The sequence below is a fragment of the Nelusetta ayraudi genome, unplaced genomic scaffold, assembly GCF_046127955.1.
Source record: "Nelusetta ayraudi isolate G7.1 ecotype Tasmania unplaced genomic scaffold, CSIRO-AGI_Nayr_v1 ptg000017l, whole genome shotgun sequence".
Taxonomy (NCBI): domain Eukaryota; kingdom Metazoa; phylum Chordata; class Actinopteri; order Tetraodontiformes; family Monacanthidae; genus Nelusetta; species Nelusetta ayraudi.
Window position 1 is genome coordinate 10,141,674 of NW_027466067.1, and position 25,203 is coordinate 10,166,876.

The following is a 25,203-nucleotide window of genomic DNA, read 5'->3' on the forward strand; positions in this document are numbered from 1 at the left end:
CTGGAATGATGGAATTCTGCTCCTAGCAGGTGGTGAAAGTGCGGCGCCCTGATTGGCCGAGGACCCATGCGATGATATCAGCATATATTATGATAATGAGGCCTTGTCGTCACGTCCTGTGAAGGTGAGTCCTCCGTCAGCGTGTTCATGGAGGGGCCGGTGCGAGCGAAGTGGAGGGACGTGAGTGGATGATGAATGCGTGATGAATTCCTCCCTTTACGAGTGTCCTCGAGACAGACTAATGACTTTGTGTTAATATTTAAACACAAGTCATAAAATGTGTTAACAGTCGTGGAATGCGTTCGTTTTAGGTAGACGTCTCGATTTAAGTGTCGTATGAAGTTATTTTTGAAAGGTTTGTGAGGCCACGCGACAGTATACTATATTGTTTTATCACACTTTGTATGAAACACATTTGCTAAAAAAAAAAAAAAAAAGGGATGTCAAAATAGCTCATGCAGTAGGGCTAAAATGACTGCATCATTAAAAAAAAAAGAAAAGAAAGAAAAGAAAAGAAAATGGCTATGGGGTAATAAGTAAGCACTTATTCCAAGCTTTCTTCCTCAATAAACCATACTATATCATACCATTAACAATAAAGCATAGCTATTAGAACATAAAAGATAAAACATAACAAACAGAGTAATTCTGCAGTGAGATATTATCGAAATACAAGTATCCTCTTGACGTTTTTCAGTAGTGCATGTTGCTAGGTAACCTTGTGCTATGCTAACACTAAGTACTAACTATTTGGAAATTCACTATGCAGAATAATACGAGATTCCAAGGCAGGTGAAAGAGTTGAAAGACTCTTGCTGGTCCTACAGTACTAAAAACACAAAAATGTGACCGTCATGCTGATGTACATGTCTACAAATTAGGTTATTTTTAAGGTACTAGTCAGTGGCAAGCAAAAGCTTGTGACATTAGTACTGCCAGAAATGAATAATTTATTCTCTAAAAAAGAAATAAATCTTACTTCAACAATTCAGTTTGCATTTTATTGATGCCCGTGAATTCTACCAATACACAAAATAAAACTAACAGTTTTATTTACATTTTGGTCTCACTAAAGGCTTTATACTTTCTACATTGACAAATCTTAGTTAAAAGTTAAAGTCACTCAAGATCAATAGGTAATAAATACAGTTCAAATGAAGAACAATAAAGTCACTTGAATGACAAGAGACATTTAACACATTCAACATTCAACCAATTTCTTGACTGTGAGACTTCCTGATTGTCAACAGGATGAATATCTTAATAAACAGATGTAACCATGGCAGGCATTTTCACTGTGATTTAATCGTCTTTCATATCAAAATCTTGCACAAACGTGAGACATGACTAAGGTTAAAACATGAAGATGGAGACGCATCATTTATGATCTTTGGCAATGTGTGAGGAGATAGCATTTTATGCTGCGGCTCCAGACAATGCTGACTCAGCAATTCTTCATCAGCCGATGTTGTCATTTCCCGAAAAGGTCCTCCTTGTCGCAGCATTATGTCAGCATTATGTGAGCATTAATTCTGTTAGCCTCTTTAAATGTCTCTTTACTACAAATGCATAAAAGAGGCATCTGTACAGGGAGTTTAGAATTATTTTTGTTCCAGTTAGTTTGTTCCAGGCTAAAAAGGATGGACTTTGATTGTCTGTCTGACAGAAAACTGCAGGATTCTTGTAGACAAACTGCATCAAGACATCTGTGAGACAGATGGCTTCCTCCTCCAACCCTTCCACATCTTTAGCAGCTTCTTAGAGCTGTACGACACAGTCTTCCACATGCCTAAAGAGGGGCAGACCACATTGCATTTAGTCAGACACCCGCTTTCTCTTCAAACACTGTACAATTTATCCACTGTTAATATATTTAGGCATTATAAAAGGAAGTTATAAAAGACATTTATAATTGATGATGGGAAACATGAAGACTCAACGAGTACTTCAATAATTCAGCAGATGCACATTTGTCTTATATTCAAAAGATCAACCAGCAATATAGGAAGTGGCATATAAATTAATGAATTGACAAATCATTTCTTAACGAGAGCCTAGTCAGTCTGTACCAACAGTCTAGAAAGACTTTTTTTTTTTTAACACCACCTATCCCTCAAAAAGGGAAACAAATCCTACCAGCAGTGGCAATTCCTTTGAGGCTCTGTGTAATACTGGACGATTTCACAATAGATGACATGCCTGAGAATAAAAAGAGAAACAAAATTGTGGCATTTAACATCTTATCACTCTGAGAAAAACAAAAAACTGTCCGTTAATCTAAATGGCCATAAAAACTTCCAGACAAGATTACAGATTTGAAATGTAAGGAAACACAAGAGTGCTACTATGTCAGAGACCCCCAGGTCTCTAAAATGCAGGTTAATAGTACACAGCTCTTCAATATGCTTTTGTTCCGAACCTTGCTGTACAACAGCTCCGCAGTCTGGGTCCTGAGCGACCTGCAGCAGGATCTCCTCCACATCCCGGTTCTTCCCTGGAGGATCCACCAGCTTTGTGATCCTCTGCTGCAGTGTCCGGGGTAACGCCATGAGCTGTATGAACTGGCCCTCTGGGCTTTTGTCAACCTGCAGGAGCCCAACATAAAGTAACCAGAGATACAAACAGAGGACTTATTAAGACACCAACACGCCTTAATGGAGCATTGGGACGCAGAGGGGATTTGTTTTTTGGACAATTTCCTAATATTAGTGAGCATTTATAGCATCTCAAAAATCTCAAAAATGTATCTTAGAGAAGGTAAATAGTCACAAATGCTTTAAACAACTTTTAAAGCTTTTTGTAGAGTGAATTTACAATGCAGAGCAAAAAGTATATCCTAAATCTGTACAGTATTTACATATTCTACTTATAAAATACTGTCAAGCCAAGCATTAACGCCAATAGTTACCACCTCTAGCATCAAAATAAATATAAAAGGAAAGGGAAAAAGGGATATGAGTTCATGTCATGTTGTACATAAATGCATATATATGCATAAGCTTTCAGGGTACATTATAATAGATTATTCAAAGTTCAAGTTCCACAGCAAAGTGCCAAGTTGTTTATGTATATAACCTTCAAAAGGTCACTTCCCCCAGCTGAGGACACTCTGTTTTCAGTTGAGGGCTACACTCAAGTCACTTTACTTAAGTGTCTGAAAAAAGGCAACAACACAACTGTATTTATATGACAATTATCATGTATATCTTATTTGTTAAACTCAATAATAATGAATAGTGTCCTTGCCTCTGTTTGTGAATGTGTAAGTGTGTGTGTGCGTGCATGTGTGCGCTTGCACCCTATTGTACCTCTAGTTTCCCTTGCTGAGGTTTGTATACCACCTGAGGGCAGTCACGCAAAATGTTACTGTAAAGGATCCGGAAGTGCTGAATGTTGTCTTTGACAATATTGTAGACCTTAGATTTGTCTTCTCCAATCACCATCCGAAAATCCCCTGAAGAGATAACAGAGATAAATAAAAAATAATAATCTTGGGGGGTAATAAAGTTGAATATCAGAATATCTGCCTCAGTGTGTATCAGGAAAATAATGTCACAGTGGCCAAGTTTGAGAAATGGATTTTCTTATGGTGGGACATTTCTGATGGGGAGAGATTTCTGATCCACTCGTGATAATCTTCAAATCTAATTTCAGCAGCATTAAAAAGCATGCAAATGTGTCTCCTATAAACTCCCTTTATTAACATTATAAGGCAGGGCGTTAACATTTTGGGGCAATCTTCATGTCACTACATGAGATCCAGTTCAACTGATTACTGTCTACCGTCTGCGTACAAAGAAGCAATTTTCTTTTCTGGGTATTTTCTTCAGGTTTCTGTAGTTGTAAAAGGAAATGTACCAGCATAGGAGAGACCAGCTATTTGCAGGAAGAGGTCCTCTTCACTGAAGCTCTCTGGCAGCATGAGGAAGGAGGCTGTAACAGCACTTTTCAGATTGGCCACCAGGGCTGCTCTGAGCTTTCCATTCTCACTCTGCACCAGCATTTTTACCTGCGTGAGAATACATAAAAACATGTAGCACAAACATAAACCTCCATGCAGATATATGCGCAAATACATTTGAAATGTATTAAACTTTAATGCAAATGTGTTGCAATTTTATTTTATTTTACCAAATACAGATTTTGACTATATAATCAGTTAAAACAATTTTCATTCCAGATCATTATACTCACTGGTTTGTGGAGGCGTCCAGCAACATACATTGTCTTCCAGTGCATCAGGTCCTCAGTCAAAGAGTCTGTACTAATTACTCCGTATTTGATTATCTGGAAAGAGAAGAAGAAGGTATTGATAAATGAATACTTGTCAAGACTGACCAGGTATAAAACCCCTCTCATTTGAACCATGTTGAACCCTCTGTAATTAAAACGTTTTATTACAGTAATTGACAACAGCTGTGTTTGTTTGTCAGACTGGGGAGAACAAAGAGCCCTCAAAAGCAAAGAAAGACAACAAGGTAAATTAAGTAAATAATCCATGTTAGCCAACAGAACTTGTTTAAGAAAAACAAACAACTTAGTTTAAATAAAGTGTGGAAAAGAAGATAAAACATTTTACCCTCCCATCAATGGGCACCAGAGTGTTGTAATATATGGATGCCCCATATTCATTTTGTATGGAGCTAATCTTGGTGGGACCCAGCAGCTTGAGGATTGAGTAGTGCTTGCGATTCTGCAGCAGATTCATGGTGTGCCATGTCACTGGGTCATCCACAGCAATGACAAAGTCCAGCATGTTTTTCTACATAAATCAGAAGTAAAACAAACAAATAAACACACTCAAATCACTGATCAACATATGATAAAAGTACAAACTTAAACACACATCACACACACACACACACACACACACACACACACACACACACACACACACACACACACACACACACACACACACACACACACACACAGAGGAAAGCCTATGAAGTGCACTGGGAGCAAACGTCTATAGGGAAACTGCCTATGTCATTCATTGAATCAACTTCATTTCAATGAAGTTTACTGAGCACGAACATGATGGGAGTGTCACTCACCTCCATGTGACCTTGCTCGGTCCCGTGTTGTTTGAAAACACCAGATCCATATGCAAACGCTAAGCTAAGGTCCTGAGGAAACTGCGATAGAATCCTCCTATAAAGCACGCCGGTGTTGTGCAAGGCTGGTAAAGTCATTTTGAAGCTGGCCGGGAGCTAGCTTAGGTAGCCACAAACGAGCTATTTCGCGGAATGTCCACAGAAGTTTCGAGTAAAAACAGTTTATGCCAACTACAGGTATGACTTCCGCATCATAGTAAGGGGCTTTGTGCCACTTAACAAGTGATACAACACATAATAAATAACGCTAAAGGAACACTTTTTGTTGTTTGAATGTGTCCATGATGGCTGTTTTGGGTAGGGGTAGTGTTTAGCAGTCGACTGAAATACACGTCACAGATCATGTCGCATGTCAGAGGCTCATGGGAAATTGAGTCATACACAAGACGGACACAGGTGTTGAAAAAAAGGTCTGATTTTTTCTTTTAATTCGTCTTAAAATGCTCGTAATGACGAAGGCCTTGAGAACATTCACAATGAAGTACAACTTCATAAATCAGTCTGTCGTCTTTTTTTTTTTTTTTTCTTTTACGCAACAACCCGTATCGACTCTAAAAGTAAGTCTGAAATTACGAGTTTGCTCTTATAATATCGTGTACAAGTTTACTCTGATGAATTAACGAGTTCTGTATGGTAAATTCGTTTTCTAGAATGAACGTCTCCAGTGCCGTCAGCTTTCACAATGTACTCAGATTTTCTTCATTTATTCAACAAACAATTCTAATGAGATTCAATTCCAGAAAATGTGTGCTGTGTCATTGAGCGAATACTTTGTCATTGGGGGGGAATTAATGAAATGGTTTGCGAGTTGTCTCGGTTCGTAGGGGGAAAAAAAGAAGAAGGAAGAAAAGGTTTAGCAACAGATCTCGTCTTAGCCAGCAGAGGGCGGTTTCAGACCGGGTTTCCGGACAGGGTCTGTCTCTGGGCTAAGCAAGGGTTTATTTCACTGCTACGTGTTTAATTTAATAATTATAAATTAACAAATTTAATAAATTATTAATAAAACAAATGAAATGATTTATCCTCTAAACATTTTTGGTTTATGTTGGGGGTGGGGAGGGGATTCCACAAGAGTGAGCTAAAACAATAACAAGTGACATCTTCAGGCCTTCATTTTCTGTGGCTGTAGTGTGTGCTTTCAATACTGTTGATTGTAGTGCAATGAATTGTATTGAATAAAGCATGCGCGCAAATGAGAGCACACGCTACATTTTAAAACTTTATTTCAAAATAGAAAAAACTACAGTATTTTAAAGTTTTTAAAATTGGAACCATTACAGAATTTGATATTGTTGGCACTTCTAATGGGGATAACGCTGTAACTGCCAGTGTGAGATATATGTATATGTAAACCCTGCGGCTAGAAAAGCCATTTAGGATTTACTTGATCGTTAATCTTCACCCCTACATTAGTTGCTGCACTTGCTGACAATGTGTCCTAATGAATAATGGCAAAAGAATCCTGACAGCTGACCAATATGTCTCAGGTGCATTATGGGATTGTCAGGAGCGGGGACAAATATTACTTTACAGTGACTGCTATGAGATCTCTCCCGACGGCCCACGTCCCAACACTCAGGCTGTTTACATCATATCCCTTACATTTTAACAGCTTTGGATTACTGCATTAAGGATATATAAACTCAGCACTAATGATTAAAGCTTTTATTATAAAGCTGTAGCAGCTGTTTTTGTTTCTGTAGATGGCGCTGCTAAATCTAACGGGTTCATTTTTCATAATCTTAGAGTCTAGAGCTGTTTTGACGTGTGTCAAATTAGACGGGATTTGGTGCATGTTAAGTGTATTTAGGGTGTTGACATGAATAATAATAAAAAAAAAACAAAAAACTTTGCAGTCACAAGAAGACGATCGAAAGAGTGAAGACCAAAACAGGATTATACATTATTCTGCTGACATGTGCAGGAATACCAATCTGAAAGTGCAGCTTCGACAGACCCAGTGAGTGTTATAAACACGAGTGTCATATTTTAAAGGGATTGCATGGATGGAAGATTACGCTTAAACAACAAGCAAGACCTATCGATCACAGATGCTCCCCTCAGCGAGGGGCTACAAGTCAGCTTTCATCAAAATGCGTATGTTTATGATTAAAAAACAAACATGTTTGCATACATCAGCGCCAGCCGAGAAGATCTTCTCGGCGTTGGCACGTCGGTTGCCATGGAGATTGCCGTTGCCGGCTATGCTCTGCGTAAGAACATCAAAAGAGGATGCACCATTCCACATGAGCGTGCGTGCACACACACATGCGGACGAACGGCTGCTGCAGACCAAGAGAAGATGACACAAGCAGTTGGTTCCAAATTGCTCCGCTGCTGGCTTCCGAAGGAAGTCCGCAGCATCCGTAATGTTGGAATCCAGTGATAAGATTGCAGTACGCACATTAGTTATTTGTTAATTAATTGTTTAAACCAAAAGATGATCAATGGATTTTGACCTCCAGCCATTCATTTTCTCAGGTCTTCATCTTATAAACTGTAGAAACATTGGCTGTAAATAGAGGTGGACAAGAAACTAATTTTTATTTATGTGTTAAATTTTCTCCCACAACACTTTTTTTATATTTGTCTAGTAAATATGAGTATATATGCATCCATCAAGATATATTTTGGTGGTAAATTAATATTAAAGGATTTTATTGACAATATATAAAAAACATAAAACACTACAACCAATAAAGTTTTGTTTCATAGTATCTTAAATGTTTAGCCAAGTGGTTTGCCAAACCATTTTTTAAAATCAGTGACTTTTTTTTTTGCTCATCGTAAAAAAGTTGTTGATTGTTGTTGCACATCTAAACAATTTTGTAACAAAAAGCCAAGGATGACAACAATATAACAATGTTCCATCTCCATTCTCCTGCAGGACTTGCTGACACACTCTGCCCAATCACTGAGTCAGACAATGAGTAAGCTTTGCTCGCTAATAGACCTTGAATACTAATATTTCCTGGGAATAATGTTGCCTCCTACTTTCTTTGCTTGTTGTTGTGTTTACTGCGGTCGTCTCTCCGCTAGCACAGCGCTCTTCCACTTGTTGCCATGGCAGTTTTCTGTCTTGATTTTTGAATCTTTCTTAAAATATACCGCGCATCGCTCACAACTGCGTGAGATGCGTGCGAAATTTGGTGAAATAGTGTTGCGCTCACAGGATCTGCCACAGATTCGCTTGTTGCGCGTGGGTGTTTTAATCTCAAAGCTCCATCCGTGCACACGTCGCCGTAAAAGTTCATTCACTGAGAGATCTTTTATAGTAGCCTGACTGAGCGTTCAATTCCCCGAGGTGCCTGAGGTCAGAGTCAACATCCTAATCTCCTCCCCTCGCCTTGTTTGTCCATTGTTCCGTTGATTGGTTCCATTGGTTCCATCCATTGTTTTGAAAATCCTGACGTCCAGGCTCATTTGTGGATGCAGGGGACAGAGTTCTGAAATGAATTCTGTGTCTTCAATCTGGGAAGACCTCGAATTGGAACAGGGCTTACCTGAAAAGCGCTGATCCATAATAATCCTGTTGTTTATTTGGTTGAGCACCATGTCCTTTAAATGAACCTGCGAGTGCATCTTCGATCAAATTAGCCATAATGATTCATTATTAGAATTTTATATTTCAACAATGGCCACAGAGGGCACAGTGAGTGTTCCACCATAACGGTATACACCAGGTATTGAAAGGAGGTATTGAATGTATTGAAAGGATTATCGAGGTCACAGGAGGTCTGACCCACATTTGTCACCCACCCACACACTCACACTCCCTCTACCTTTGTGAGGACTTGATTGATTTCCATTGCTTTGTACCGACTAACCCAAACCCTGACTGACCTTAACCCCAATACGCCTAATTAGAACCTTAACCCAACATTAATTAATATCTTAGCTTCACTCTAAAACTGTATGAAAAGTGAGTGAAGGTGAGGAATGTTTTTTTTTTTTTTTCAGTGCAAGGATGCTTTGAAAAAAAAAAAAAAATGTCCTTGCCGTACTTCCCTCTGTCCTTCACACTGCCACGTTCGCAAGAACACAGACACGTACAAAATAGGTAAAGATGTAATCTTACAGTCATACAGACATTGTGTTTTTTTTTTTTTTTTAAGCTTACCGTCTTCAGACAGAGAAAAGATTGCACTCATATATCCGTTGCTAAAAGCTGTATTTACACATTGCGCAACAGTTTAAAACACGCGACCCCTCTTGCAGCAGAGAAGGGGGCGCATATATTTGAAACATCAGCGTCTGCTTGCATGCATGGCTGTGTGCATGTGTGGAGTTTATGCTCGAGTGAAGCCAGCGGCTCTGCAGCTCTCGCTGCTGCGTGCGTGCACGCAGCCTGACCGCGGTTCCTCCAGCGGCGGCGGCAGATCCTGCCGTGGCCGTCCTCCCTCAGCCGCAAAACGGCACTGGAACACAAGGCGCACTTATATTATGCAAGGTCCTCTTTTTGAAAAGTGATGCTAATGTGTGTCACGGAGCACGTGGGCCACGATGAGCTCCGAATGTCACTACGGCTCACGCTGCCGTGATTCACTCCGGCTCTCTCGTGGTTGACTGAACTCGGCCTCGCAGCACCTCCCCTCCCCCACATCCTCGCTGGACTTGACTCATCGTGACTGCCGACGAGCATGCATGCCATGCAGAAAAGGAGAGAGAGAAAGAGAGAGAATTGAAGAAAAAAAAAAAACTTTAGCCCCCCCATCCCCAGCAACACAGGCGTTGCTCGTGCTTTGCCAAATTTGTGTTTGAAAACCACAAAATTTAAGATTCTCGTTCCCGATTCAAGTTCCTGCATACGTGCACGTGCGCATCTCTACCATCAGAGTGATTTTAAAACAATTGTGTAGGCTTCCCTTATTGTTATAGATGCTAAAACAAGACAATCCAGGCATTTAATCACAGCACCCCGCAAAGTCTTACCTCTATGTCGCTGTTGTTTAAACATTAAACTTACATTGCATGAAATAGACATCAGACCCGATATCATGCAAAACCCCTTTGCCCAAGTTCTCCAACTATACTTTATGTGTCTTCACCCCATCAATTGACTTTTTTCCTCCCTTTGCTCCATATGTGATGAATCCCAGAAAAATCGGCCCTTTTTCGATGTCACAAAGGACGCTGCTATCTCATTGAAGCCTCCCCAGGATTAGTGCAATCCTCCTGCCAGGTGTTGGTTCTGCCTCTGTGGCTACGCTCATTTCATCCCTTTAAACATGCATAGGTTTTTAGCAGGAATCCAAAGCTGAGCATTTTTTTTGGTTCTGCACAACGCTGAGAAGAAATGCAGAACACGCCGTATATTAATATATCTAATTGTGCAAGGCTGTTCCACCGGCATGCAGGACTGGAAAAAAAAACAGGGGTCTTTATGAATAGACAGAACACAGGACCCTCAATCGTTGTTTTATTTTAACTCACACTTGGCCTTCCTGGTTTTTTAAGTAAGATCTTACCGAATAAGTGCTGCAGAGACAATCTGAAAGGCTCTACCACTGTATAAAGGTCAACTCATTTTACTTGAGATAGCATCGGTGTTGAAATGCTGCTCTTGAAAAAATCTCCAAAGACACGGAAAACCCCCGGAACACGGCTGAATATCAGCGTTTCTGCCTGTGTGGGGACCTACTGTCCACTGCCCGAACTCCTTTTCACCCTCTGCAGCACTGCGGAGCTCCGTTCACCCCGGCGCGGGCTCAGCCGATGGGGGATTTTCTTCTTGCTCGAACAGTCCTTCGCCTCCCTCTTTGTGCTGTCACCTTCTTGCTGCTTCTCTTTCTCTCTGGCTTTTGAAGTGACGCTAATAACGGCAAACCGTGGCGCGTGCACCGCGCCGCTACTGCGGATGGCATTTAGGAATCGCGCTCCGCGCACGCTTTGAAGCGGTGAATACATAATGAAGCCAGACACAGGGACACGTGCATGTAGAGGAGACGCCGAGACAAAAGAAATATGTAGTGTGCATTGGTTTCAGGAGTGACTGTCAGTGAGGCTTGCATGAGGAAGTGTTTTAAAGTTTTGGACTCAATACCCTGCCGTGCAATCGCTCGAATAATCCCACTGTGCTTAAAATGATGAGTACAAAGATCAGTGCTCGGGTCAACTGATGACTGTCTGAAATGCATGTTTTTCAAAAAAAGAAATCCTTGTGATCACCCGATCACTGTGCGCCTTTTCTGCAGACAGAGATGGGAGAGAGGGTGGCGGAGGGGGAGGGACAAGGGGGAGTCTATCGGCTCAAATCAATCCAAACTACTAGAGTGAATAATGGACCTCTTCCTGCATCTATACCCCGCACTCCAGCTTCTTCTTCTTCTTCTTCTTCTTCTTCTTCTCCACCACAGCGCTGCAGATTCCATCCCTCCATCCCTGCATTACGCCACACTGTCATGGCATGGACGCCTTCTCGGTGGCGGCTGGGGGGGGGGTGAGTGAGAGGGAGCGGGGGTAGCGTCACGCTCCCTGTTGCAAGAGAGAAAAGTGGGATCGCTGTCGTGTGTCGGCGGCCGAGTGGACGAAGGTGGAGAGTCGTAGTGATTTGGAGGAGGATGAGAAAGGAGAGGGGGATTGTTTTGAAGTATTTCTTTCTCTTTTTATACCCGGCACGACGGATGGTGCCGCCATCTGTCAACTCCACCTTGTGCACACACACACACACATGCACGCACGCAGGAAACCCCTTCATCTACGCTTACCCCCCCCCCCCCCCCAGCGGTTGCACACGGCACGCAAGCGCTCCAAGAGGGCTGCGGCACGACGCGCGTGCCTAAGCCAGCGATGCAGGGACGACGGCAGCGGTTGGTGATGATGATGATGATGATGATGATGACGATGACGGGGGAGGGGATGAGAGAGTGTGTGTGTGTGGGGGGGAGGGGAGTGGGGGCGGGCATGCCCAGTGCGCGGGAGGCAGAGAGAGTGAGAGTGAAAGAGAGAGAGAGAGAGAGAGAGGGAAAGGGCAGCTCGTGAGCGAGAGAGTGAGACGGGAACAGAGAGAGAGCGGCACGTTTGGCTTTGCTGCAGCTCAGGAGGCGGCGAGGAGGCAGTCTACACCTCTCTCTCTCTCTCTCTTCCTCCCTGTCTCTCTCTCTTACACACACACGCACGCACGCACGCATACGTCACGCATTAGTTGAGGGGGCGTCAGGCTCGGCAGGAGAAGCACCAGAGGAACACGCGCGCGCCGTTTCTGCAGGACTTCGCTGCGCTTTGGAGAGCTGTCTCTCGAAGACTGGACCCAGAGCCGTTCCCTCCCTTCCACAACAGCCACTCCGGACCCCCCGCCCGACCCTCGTTGACCTCCCATTCAGAAGTCCGAGACCTATCTAAGCGAGGGAGGCGGACCGACCGCGACCAAGCACCCGAGCCCGGATAGTGACCCTCTCATCCGCAGCCATGAACTTCCTCCGCCGCCGCCTCTCCGACAGCAGCTTCATGTCCAACCTGCCCAACGGCTACATGACGGACCTCCAGAGGCCTGACCCGCCCGCCACGGTTCCCGCCGCCGCCGCCGCCGCCACCGCCGCCACCGTCGCCTCTCCCACCCAGCAGGTCGCTGCCCCGGCCCAGTCGCCGACCAAAGCTCCGGCCAGCTCCCCCGCAGCCCAGGAGCGGCGCCCCAGCCAGCACGCCCAGCAGCCCCTGCCAGCCCAGTCCTCCTCCACCTCCTCCTCTGGCGGCTCCTCCGGCTTCTTCAGCTCCTTCAGCTCCATCACCAACGCCGTCAAGCAGACGGCCGCCTCGGCCACGGCGTTCGTGGAGCAGTCGGCGCCGTCTCCCTCCCTGTCCAAGAAGTTCAAGATCCTCTTGGTGGTCGACGAGCCCCAGCACGAGTGGTGAGTGTCACGGCGGGCATCGTGTATTTCCAGCCGAGCCGTGGGAAGTTTTTGCAGTTTCTTGGATTTGTCAAGCGACGTGGCCGTCTGTCTTTGGAACCGACTCGTCGGGATGCTCTTTTGATTTGGCGCTTAGAATGTTTGCTGCCTGGTCCGCCAGAGGGAAGAGGATTCTATGGCGTGGGTGTGTTGGCCTGATGCTGAATGTCAAACATTCGGTTGAATTGTAGCATGAATTCCTCCACCCTAATGCCTGATTTTTTTTCTTTTTTTTTCTTTTTGATATATGTGTGTGTTCTGTGTTTGCACTGAACACCGTTCCCCTCACCTCACCCACCGCAAGGGTTCCAGAAATAGAAACAGCTCCACCAATTCAAACAGACAGGACAGCTTTCCTCTGGGGGTTTGGATTCACACATCTCACCGCCCAGCTCCATCACCTGGCCCTGTGTCTGTGAGTCTGTCTGAATGTTTGGGGAAGACGGCGTTAACGTGTGTGCAAATGTGCACTAAAGACCGACGACTGAGCGCTCGGCTCCCTTGACAGCACAAGTTGGCTAACAGCGTATTATCCTTATGCTAACAACTCATACATCATGCACCGCCACAGTGGAGCGTGTAGTTCTGAATTAAACATCACCTTCTTTGAGTGAAACGCAGCCGGCGTCTTCCTCGTGATATCCGACTTGCTGCCGAGGATCCCTTGAAACTGGGGTTCGCTGTCTGGGAGTTTGGGCCAGCCGTCTTCCTTGCGAACGCCACTGCACAGTCGCTGGTCACTCTCAGTCATTGTTGTGACGCTGTCATCCTCAAATGCAGCGAAAGGACATTGGGTTGGGGGAACTTTGAGTTGAGATGGAAATCTCCAGGATAAAGTTTTTAAACTGGCAAGGACGATGGGTTTAGTGTGTGGTATAGCGTTGTATCCGTAAAGCTTTTACCGCTACCCAGCACCGTCCTGTGAAAAACTAGCCTGTTTGCATCCTAGCATGACTACTCTTCTTTTTCCTGCCCCTTGGGCTTTCCTTGAAGCGTGAATGTACGCAGACAACTGAGCTCCCTACCTTTATAGTTATAGTTAAGAGATGCTGATGTTGCCATACAGTCGGGTACGCTCTCGTGAGAGAGTGCTGAGCAGGCAACCAGCTACACCTGGCATAATGCGCTTCAATGGCTCGTTCCATGGGTTTGAATGGTAGCAATAACTGTCACTTGGTATCATAATTATACGCAAACTCTCGCACAACAATACATTTAACTTACATATTACGTCATGAGGCAAGCGCTTGAGAAAAGTGACTGATGTTTACCTCCACCAGCTAATAATGTTTTCTATTTTAAATACCTCCTCCATCGATAATGGCTCAATGGCTCCAGCCGTGAATCTTGTCATGTTTTGCCATTCGGCCCAGTGAGAGTTGAATGTGTGCGCGTGAGTCCAACCCTCGCTACTCAATTTGTGTGGGCAAATCAATTAGTGAGGGTCATTGAATGATTGAGACTCAGTGGGACTCATTGATTTTTTTTTTTTGCACGAAAGTGGATCATTTTTGCAATTGTTTTTTGCCTGGGTGGTCGTCAACTCCTTTGCCAGGCCTCTTTCTTTGTTTCTAAAACATGGACTATGTTGGAAATTGATTTGTGCAGTCCACCTGCGCCACAATCTTATCTTACCTCGCCTGCTCTAAAACAAACCGCAGCCAGGTAATATTGATTGTGCGGACTCTGAGTTTAAGCCAGACGCTGCTGCATAAAATTGGACTGAATGGAATCCGGCTGTCTAGTGCAGTAGATATGATTTCCAGCAGTCAGCGCAGGGGATTATCTCTGAAACCACATATTATGCATGTGTGGATATACATACGTGAGCGCCGTGCTGCATCGACTCACTGTGAATAGCTTCTCCACACTATGATAAGCCCGGATATCGTGCAGTGAGTGTCTTGCAGGCTTACGGTCAAATGGTTGCCACTGGCGGGACGTGAGCACGTCTGAATATTGAGGCGCTGCTGCCCAGATTCAGCAAAAAGAGAAACATGAATGGTCTATGCTGCAGTCTCACCTTCACAATATGATGATGAATGCTTATTGCAGGCTTAGTGCAGATATGAAATGCATTTTTCACTCTGCCACAGCTGCCAAATCTGAATGATTCTGTGATGATAAAAAAAGAGGTTTGGCTTTGCCTTAGGATCACAGAGGCCTGTTGTCATTGGAGGATCTGACAAGACTATGATTCAATTGATTTGTAGCTACTATTAATGGTGTAGTGAGGTTGCTAAGATTCAGTGTTGCTGCACAGAAAGATGGTGTGATTGTTGGCAAATGTTCACAATGTACTGTTCATCATACTGATGATGGCCGTTTTCACGTTACATCCTGGTCACATCTCAACAATAGATCTGACAGACACACTGTGGCTTTATAATGAGTCTATCCAAGGCCTTCACTTTTTAATGTCATTATTTTACATTGTGTAAAAATAATGGGACAGTCATTGAAAGCTGTTACAAAGCTCAATACAAAACCACAAAGTCTGCTTCATGGCGACATTGTTAACGAGTGGAAAAAAAACAGCAGTCACAATCTCAAGTGATGACAAAAAAAATGAATCAAACACAAAGTCTCGGGAAGACCACATCAAATTGGTGCGGTGCACAATGAATGTACTGCTGCAAATTTCTGTTATTACTGTGAAGTAGATGCAGACAAAAACCAAACCAAACAAAACTGGAAACTAATTACCAAAATTTGATACCACTTATGTGATCTTGATGCAGAAAGCAAGACCAGTACCAAAAATATAAAGCTTCGTCATTAGGGATATGCAACTTTGTGAAGTGGTGAATTTGCGACTTCATCAAGACTATTTCCAGAAGACCTTGTTTGTAAACAGTATTTCACCCAGAGTGCTAAACATAAATATTAATGTAGTTTCTTTGGGCCGGAGTGGATGGGGAGTCTGGACCACAGAAATATTCTGTTGAACGCTATTGATTTTTCTCTCTGGGAAGAGTGAGATGAAAGGCTTGCGATAGGCTTGCAATAATGAAGCCATGGCAGAAACAAAACTTGTCAGTGAAAAAGACCCACATAATCCGTCTTGGTCGCACAATACGTACAAACAGTCCGTGAAACGTGCTATTTCCGTGAAATTTGAAAGAAATGCTTGCAATGCCTGGTAGTTTAAAAATGTAAAAATGACTCGACTTCTGCTGCAGCACAACATCACATTACGTGCAAATTCATTTGACTGATGCATATTAAAATATTCATCGTTAAACTGTTGGAGAAACTGCGAGTGGTCCTTTAGTACTCGGAAACTCTAACAGCACCACAGAAAACATCTGTCAGTTCTTTGTAAGCTGTTGATTTTGAGAAGCATTTAGTATTTTACTGTCGGGCTGCACATTACTATGAAAACAAGATCCACATAAAGTGTCTTGAACATTGCAATGAGAACACGACAAATGACAAAATGGCAGAAAATATACAAATGCTCGATCATTTAAAACCTTTGTCTTTGTTTTCGGTTTACTGCTAATTGGGTCTGTCAAAAAAAAATGGGGGAAAAAAAACATATTTTTCATACAAACAAATATTGTTTTACCTCGTTAAAGTAAATATAATGACAATGAACAATCTTACTTCCATGGCAAGACGGTTTCTTCATTACTTGAACATATTAACGCTCCTCTAAAACACTTAAACCCTCCCCCCTTAAATCATACTGTCTTTTTGTCGTTTGCACTCACAGAATGAATTGCTGATCTCCACCACCAGCTTTTTTCCATTGGCAAACTCCGTTGAGGGCAGTGCGGCGTCCATCTGATTTGCTATGGCTGCAGTTAAACAAAGCACTAACAGAAAAACAGAAGGCACTGGTGATATCACAACAGTGGTAGAAACGTGACGATACAAAAGTATTCAACACATTGTGCAATACTCGATCCTGTTTATCACATGAAGCACTGCAGTGCTTGTCTTATAAATGCCAGGACAAACCATTTTAAAGCCACGAGCAATAGTAGAGGTTGACAAAGAGATTCACAGAGGATTAATTAGCACTGCTGGCAGAATTGCAATGCGCCTTGGTCGTAATATTTGAAAAGAAAAAAAATGGATTTCTGACTTCTGCTGCTGCCTGAAATCCAGCTTTCTCTTTTCAAAAACCCTCCGTTTGTTTGTGGAAGTCACAGCCTCGCTTCCAGTTGCATCAGCAGCCCGAAGGCAGACGTAGACAGCGCTTTCCTCCTCACTCTTCCTGTCTCCTCTGTACAAGCATCAGCTGCGATGGCCTCCCCCGAGTGTGAGACCACAATGGGGAAAACGGGAGTAAATACACATGATGAAAGCGCGATGCTTTCCTATTTTTTATTTATTTATTTTTTGTCTCACATGGGTCAGAACGGGAGCGTGTTTGTGTCTGACGTAGACGTTATGTAACAGACCCGAGGCCTGTTCCCTGGGTGAGGAAGGGGCGGCGTCATCCCGGGCCTTTCAAGGTGATGACAGCACTGGGGTGAGAATTAAGGAGGATAGAGTAGGGGTGGGGGGAGTCTTTGGTTTGGGAATCTCCCTTCATCACCTTCTCTCTTTTTTTTTTTTGGTTCCTCTACTGTTTCGCTTGTGCGCCTTCCTTCGACTGCTCCTCCTCCGGAGCGCTCTTTCCACTGCCTTTCATCACGACGGGCTGACTGCGCATGGCACAGAGGGGGAAAAATGCCCCGGGTTCACTACGCGATACAGTAATGAGAGGAGACGTGGTGATTCAGCAGTTTCTGCCCAAAGGCCACATCTGCTCCCTTTCCTTTTGCTCCCCGTATCTGTCTGAACCTCTGTTTATCTATCGAGGATGCACTCTGCAGTCTCTGCCCGGGCACCGGCGTGTCGTTGCCACCCACTCTGCATAAATATCGGATGGGGAGAGATTATATTCCACTCTTGGCTTTTAGGCTTGGCTCGCGGGGTTTTATCGTCGGTTGGCGAATGCCATGCAGTCACCCTGCAGTTCATTCTCAAGTTAAATTGAAGGTTTGTGAGCCGCCTGGTCGGGCCAGACGGTGCCAACCTTCACGTTGTTTGTTTTCTTTTTTCACGTTGTCAATGACTGGCACGTCAGAGTCACCTTGAAGTGATGCTGCATCGCAGAGATTTCAAGTTTGAAAAAAAAAAAATCGGTCTTTGAAAACTTTAAAGATAAATTGTCAGTCGGTCTCGAGTACTGAGCAAGCGACGGAAAACAGGAAGTGCCCGCTGCAGGCCGACCCTTAAAAATCACAGATGGAAACCAAGAGGACGCGACTGCGAGCTTGTGCCCAACGTGTGCCGCTAAAGAGATTAGCGTGAATGCTAATCTTTGAGTGGAACGAGAAGAACAGATGTTTTCACTTCACTCGTGACTTTTTACGCAAATGGTTTTGCTGTAATGTGACGCCGCAATGCAGCAAGCGTTGCCTCTTGCACTAAAAGGAAGCTTCTAGCTCATAGCAACTGGCTCCCCAGGCATTAAAAAAAACAACACACATTTATTGGTTTCGCTAAAAGACAGAAGATTAATTCAATATGCATTTTTTTTTTTTTTTTAAAAAAGGCATCCTCTTTTCTGGACTAATTCCATGGGCTGTTTTCCAGCTGGGTAAATATGAAAATAAATCAAATATATTTAAGAAATTGCCATCTGGAGCATCTGCTTCTTTATTGAATTCTGGTGGTTACTGACTCATACATTTATAGACTGCATCAAATTTATGTAGACGGTGTGTTTAACTATTCTGTCATTTAAATCTTGAAAAATTGTTTAAAATTCAATGGCTACCGTTGAATGGTGGTTTTAACAAATATCGGATTTCATTGAAGTTTTTAAGACTACCTGCCATTTGTCACATTTCAATAATACTTAACACAGGCAATAAAAACAATGAAAACAAGACTGATTGATGTCTGTTGTTTGCTAGATTGTTTACCAGATCTTTACACAGATTGTCAATCTTCAGTGGCATTACAGCCCCAAGCAGCAGGTCATCATTTCATTGACACTAGCCGAGAAATGACCTTATTCCACGACATGCTGGCTTTTGAAGTCGTTTGAGTTCTGCTGCTATAATATCTTGCTATTCTCAGCTGTCTCCTGCCTGGCATTTTCAAAAGGGATAATACAGGAAAAGATTCCAAACCTTTTTTTAAATGGCTGTGAGGAGAAAAAGTAAAAACATTTATTTTGTGTTGAAATGACTCATTAGGTTTATGTTTCCCATTAACTGACAAAGACCTCTAGCAGCTGCCATGATGTTGTTATTGCAGCTGTAAAATGTCCCAGAGGACAGGTTAATTCTAGGGTCATCCGAGTGCTCTTCCTGTTTTGTACAATGACTGTTTACATATAAATTGTGGCGCATGCCATTTATTTTGGTGCTTTGGACTGCGATGCCCCTGTTGCAACATCTGCTCCCAATAGCTTCTCACTTTTTTCCTCTCTGCCGGTAACAAAAGGTACCCAACTACTCTTTACTCTTTCCAGAGACAACACCCTGAGGAACATTGTTGCAATTGTACGTATTAAACACATTTTTTCGTCTTTACTTTTCATCCTGCAGAAACGTTTGGCTTTACTTCCTCTTAAAGGTCCAATGTGTAAGGTTTGGCTTGATTTATGATTTTTATATTGGTGAAAGCTTAACATACAGCCCATAAATACATTTATAAAAGTGGATGTACGCAGTTCAAAAAAAAAAATTTGGTTTTCCCACCCTTGGAACAGTTGTCATATACAAGAATATACATAGAGCAATAAGGGTCTTGCTTCTAGTTAGCTGCCATCTTGTGCCGCCATTTTTTTATGGAAGCCTGTCTGCTTATATATTTTACACACTAGACCTTTAAACGTAATGCCTTGTTCGACCTTCAACACGTTCTCTCGCTGCAGTAGCCCTGAGTTGAAAATGAGAGCGGCATTAAAAGTATTCCTCACGTCCACTTCGAAGTGAATTTAAATAGGCTGCATTCTCCAAAATGAAAACTGGACATGTTAAACTCTGCCATCAAGGTCACATGGCCAGCTTATCACAGACCCACACAGCACGTTGGCTGCTGAGTCTGAGTGCCAACAAATTACCCTAACGCAGGATCAAGTAACCTGCCCAGTTCATATTTGCCTCGTGCTATCGATCACGTTGAGCCAAGCGGCTCCTTGTGGTTGGCCTGTATTTTCTTGTTGCTCCGACTGAAGACACCCACTGAAGACACGGAGCGTGACAGGGAGTGTGCGGGGGAGGGGAGCTGCACAGTGTGTGGGAGGGATGACTGACGTGCTGCCTAACACTCCTCCTGGCTTCCAATTGGTGTTTTGTTTTTTTTAATCCAGACACGAGGGACACCAGTGAATGCGATCTAGAGTCCAGTGAGGAGCTTGTGGAAAAGACTTGTTGTTCTCGTGGATAATTACAAGTCTGTTTTTATGTTTTTTGGTGTAATTCAACATAGAGAGCTTGATGTTGGAAGCATTTTTTTTTTCTCTTTTCTTGACACTCAGTTGGTCAAAAGGACAATGTAAAGACCACTTTCCTGAGGCGCTGCTCGATTTAATCACATAACTCAAATAATTTGTTTTGTTGCGTGTCTTGAGTAGCCTCATCTAATATGTTAATAGGATTCTGGTCTCAGTAAAACTCAGTACACAGCCCCTACGTACGCAGGGGCCTCAGTACGCGGCCCCTGGAGAGCAGACCATTAGTGGATGCGGATTTATGGCTCTGGGTCTGTCAATATTTAAAAGAGCAGCGCTATTATGCAAAACAAATGTAAGGAGAGGCAGTTGGCCCTTTAGCTACTTTGAGTCCCACTTATCCCCATATACTAGTAAACACACAGTTTGATCATTTTGCGTGTTTTTGCAAACAATCGTTTCGAATTCAGCTGTTGACATACGGCCACTTGAGGCCGAGTCAGACACCTGCGTCCCATTGAGAGCCTTGAGTTGCACGGCGGTCTGAATACATGCCGTAAAGAAGAAGAGAAATCTGTGCACATCAGTACATGGTAATGATGGATTTGCCTGCTGATCTTTATTCAACAAGAGTTAAAGCCTCAGCGTTGACCGCCTCAGTGGATATTGGGCGTTTTTTGTTTTTTTTTTTCCCCCCACAATCATAATTACTTTAATACATTTCGACCTTTGCTTCTAATCATCAAATCATGTGCCACTCATATAAACAGACCTCTTCAGCCCCCGCTATTGGGATGAAGAGCTTCTACAATTGAGTAGCCTCGTATGCACGGTGCCATTCGTTAATGTACGCTACATTGCTCTCAGCCTGCAAATTAGCGAACCAAAGAAATATCGTGCAGCTCAAACGAGTCATTGGAAATCTGCTGCTCTCTTAACCGAGGCGAAGTGCAAGCGATGAGGCCCTCGCGTTGTCACTTTTTTTTGTGTTTTTATTACATTTTTTTTGCTAGCAAATAGTCTCGCATGAAATAGCAATTTCAACTTCTCATAATTTATTCATTCTTATTTTGAGTGCACAAACTATAAATATTTCTGCAGTGTTCAAACATAAGCAAGTTATTATGCGTGAAGGATACAGTTACCCTGGAGGGCAAGAAAGCAGACCAATCAGATGTAAAAGTCCACTGTTGCTATGACAACGTGTAATCCTCTTAAATATTAACCGAAAACGTATGTTTGATAAGAGGTTCGGTTGCTTACACTTTGAAGAACTGTTTGTTTTATGTGCAAATGATAATAATAATAATGAAAAAAAACAAGTAGCAAGTTAAGCTTCCTGTGTTTTATGCAAATTCTTGTCAGTTAATTCCACCTGCCACCTGTAGCATAACTCCCTGATCGGTATCTCATGCATGCGTACGTCTTATCCTTATATTTGCTTGCGCACATTGAATATGCCGGTTTCACGAGCACAAAGTTTTGTTTTAGATAAGAGATGGATTGATTTTTTTTCTCATTTTTTTAAGAGCACAGTTTCCTCTCCAATTAACTCTGTTAGTGTTCGTCCCTTTTAAACAGCCACGATCCAGCCACAAACTCGGCTGGCACGCTCAGGGGAAACACAGCTGTAAGCAATTAAGAGTCCTACAAAAGTATACAGCGATATAATTACGCTGCAAATTAAGTGAATTAAACTACATTTCTTCAATAATGGAATTAGAGCTCATTGTTTAATCCGATGCATCGGATGAGCAGTGGAGAGTTTTGGCCTCCACTTGCAGTCTCAAAGCAAATCAAAAGGTGGGGATCAGTATCATATTTAATGCAGATAAGTGGAACATCTGCCTTTGGTTGGTATTGCTGAGATCATTTCAATGTTTGTTTTTTTTGGCAATATAAAATGTTAAACAAAAAGAAGTATCGATCCTATTGTTTAGCCATTTCCAACGTATGTGAGCACTTTGCACACCGACAGCCTGATGTTTTTGCTGCACGTGTGAACCACCTCATTCTAGGCATCATCTTCATCTGGTTTACCTGATATTGTTGTGGAGGTCACGAGCGAAAGAGCCTTAAATTGGAAGCAGCGCCCGTAAACTACGGTGAAAGTCTCTCATTGCTGATCCTGTTGTTCACCTCTCCTGAATGCTCGGATTACGTGCCCTCAGCGTCGAGGGGTGTGTCACAGTGGGCCGCGTGCAAACGACTATCGGGGTCATTGTGGAAGCCGGGAGATTGGACAGACAGTGGAATAAACGCCGGAACTGATAAGGCCAATGGAGAGAAGAGGATCGTCCTTTTGTGACGTCCATTCTGATTTGGCCCTTTCGGCGTTTAAAAGTGCTGGCATTTGGTTTTGAAAAAGGTTCCTCTTTAGGGATGAAAACCCAAACCAGCAGCACTTAGTGTGACAGATGTAAATGTCAACAGTTCCAGCAGGACCGCTGAGAACCATCTCCAAAACCATCTCATTAGTCCATCCCCCAGATGTACTGCCTTTGTGTGAGTGCGCATCTGTGTGTGTGTGTGTAAAATTATTACCCAATTCTCAATTACCAATCTCTGCAGGGACTCAGAGCGCACTCTTGTAATATTTGAAAATTGTGTTGAAGGTAATTGCACATGCTAAATCCAACTCCTTATTATTTCTTTGTCATAGCATTTATCCTAGTTTGAAAAAAGAAGGATTTTGCAATCACCTTTCTGTGTGGAGTTTGCATGTTCTCCCTGTGTCTGCGTGGGTTCTCTCCGGGTTCTCCGGCTTCCTCCCACACTCCAAAAACGTGCATGTGAGGTCAATTGAACATTCTAAATTGTGCATGTGAGTGTGAATGGTTGTCTGTTTCTATGTGGCCCTGCAATGAACTGGCGACTTGTCCAGGGGTGTCACCCTGCCTTCGCCCTAAGACAGCTGGGATAGGCTCCAGCAGACCCCCGTGAGCCTGAATAGGAATAAGCGGGTATAGAAGATGAATGATGAATGATTTTGCAATCGTTGGTGGATGAAAAGTGACGCGGCCAAAGCCCCTTTTGTTTGTGAGAACAAATATAGAGGAGCAGTTGGATCTTTGCTTCAGGACGGCAAACTGAAGGGTTGTTTGGAGGCAGTTTTGCCATTGTGGGAGGTCTCGCACGCTCAGTGTGTGATGGTCGTGTATTCTGCTGAGCTCCTGCTAAGTCACTGGAAACCATAATTGGCGAGACACAATGTCGTGCTGCGGTGATTTGATTTCGTTTCGTTCTTGCTGCAGTACCACCCACCACAGACCAAATGAGCAGGTGATGTGAGCAAACTGCTCGGTCCATGTAGCACAAATAATACTTTCAACAAGGGACAAATGAAATTATGTCTAAATTAGGTAGGTATTGTGTTGAAATATAGATTTCATCTATTTCTCCTTGAGACGGCAAAGATTTCGATGGCAACATTGAGCAGCTTGATTGGAGGAAAACCTGGAACCAAATGGTCAGAAAGACAAGAAATACTTCATCGTCAACCTGCTTTAATTATTTATCTCTTCCTAATAGGGTTCCTTAGATCGGTTCTCTGTTGCTAAACTGTCCCCTGATTTGTCAGCCCGGATCTGGGGTGTCATGTAATGGTAATAGTTTAGACAGAAGTGAGGGCGTGATAAAAATGTTTTATTCCAACTATGGTTTGAAAAAACAGACAAGAATTTAAATAAACCTTCTTACCCTAAAGAGAAAATACTGCAACGTTCATCTCTCTCTCTCCCTCTCTCTCTCTCTGTCTCTCTCTGTCTCTCTCTCTCGCTCTCTCTCGCGCACGCATGCACACAAACACACAGCAACCTTCACACCCATCAGACAAAAGAACGTGTGACAAAAATGGTTTGGGATGGTTTCATAACTTCCCGCCATTGTCCTAATTTGGTTGATCTCAAAACGAGGAGCAACAGATCACAAATTTTCTCCTCTTCTTCTGTTGCTATGGAGACCATCCTAATTGGATTTTTTACTTTATTTTATTTTGTCTTTGTTATTATCCCCCCCCCCCCACGTTTAAGGGGGTAGATGCACCAAATGTGCTGGATAATTGACCAGATTAGTGTACCGTTGCAGGCCCTTTGTATCAGCACCCAGGCAACAACTCATTATTCCCCCCCGGAGCAACACAGAAGCTGCTGCTTGGCTGCTTACAGTATTGTGACCACTTCTCTAACGGGTTTAAAACTGCTTTAATGGGCAACGGTATAATTACCACTCTGTAGGAATGTGGAAACTGTGCAATGCGGCGGAGCTGATTTTTGTATCCCTTTCGTAAATGCGATACGCTCTGGGCCCTCGAAACCTGAAGGGTGATCGCAGTGGCTCGTGTGTGTCGGGGATGAGATTTTATCTTCAAAGCATGCACCTGGAACTGCAATATCAGGCTGCCAACTTTGGCCCGGTGTGAACATTTTTAGTTTACTATGGTATTCATAATTTTGGTGCAATCCTCATGGGCTTTTGTCTAATTATGTCAAAAATGCCACTGATTATGGCAGATTAAATACCACTGCTTAATTGATGTGGTCATATGAATGAAACCTGCTGAGTAATGGACTTGGATGGAGGCCAATGGTGAAGCATAATAGTCAAGAGAAGTTTTATATTTCTCCGGGAGTACGCACAATTTGCATCAGCTTAGCTGCAGTGTACATCGGGTTACATTGGGTGCTCTGCAGGGAGTACCTAAAGAGCAGCTACATAGCTGTGTGATTAAACGGGGGCTGAGGCCCTAACTAAATTAATTCAGGGCTTTTGCAAATGCTCCCCGACAAAATTTAGG

The 25,203-nt window shown here is 43.2% G+C and overlaps 2 protein-coding genes across 3 annotated transcripts in view; one reads left to right on the plus strand and one right to left on the minus strand.

The window, feature by feature from the left end:
- Positions 1 to 1,285: 1,285 nt before the first annotated feature.
- Positions 1,286 to 5,448, minus strand: tamm41 (TAM41 mitochondrial translocator assembly and maintenance homolog). Its single transcript, XM_076025341.1, has 8 exons — positions 5,058 to 5,448; positions 4,580 to 4,762; positions 4,195 to 4,287; positions 3,859 to 4,009; positions 3,309 to 3,454; positions 2,420 to 2,585; positions 2,137 to 2,199; positions 1,286 to 1,789 (listed from the first exon to the last, which is right to left on the minus strand). Exons 1-8 carry the CDS (start codon positions 5,193 to 5,195, stop codon positions 1,698 to 1,700), a joined length of 1,032 nt encoding a protein of 343 aa, XP_075881456.1. The 5' UTR covers positions 5,196 to 5,448; the 3' UTR covers positions 1,286 to 1,697.
- A 6,647-nt stretch (positions 5,449 to 12,095) lies between these two features.
- syn2b (synapsin IIb) overlaps positions 12,096 to 25,203 on the plus strand; it is a 61,213-nt gene continuing 48,105 nt past the window's right edge. The window contains exon 1 of one of the 2 annotated variants that reach the window (XM_076025344.1): positions 12,096 to 12,964. In XM_076025344.1, the coding sequence (XP_075881459.1) occupies positions 12,525 to 12,964 (440 nt within the window). In that variant the 5' untranslated portion in view covers positions 12,096 to 12,524. The remainder of the gene's footprint in view (positions 12,965 to 25,203) is intronic. The other variant, XM_076025343.1, reaches the window with a different exon arrangement.

Excerpts from the sequence above, each read along its gene's own strand:
- tamm41 (XM_076025341.1), bottom strand. The coding sequence starts at position 5,195 with ATGACTTTACCAGCCTTGCACAACACCGGCGTGCTTTATAGGAGGATT. Across the intron at positions 4,288-4,579 it reads TGGTGCCCATTGATGGGAGG|ATAATCAAATACGGAGTAAT; the intron begins GTAAAATGTTTT and ends TTCTCTTTCCAG. Across the intron at positions 1,790-2,136 it reads CAAAGGAATTGCCACTGCTG|GCATGTGGAAGACTGTGTCG; the intron begins GTAGGATTTGTT and ends GCCCCTCTTTAG.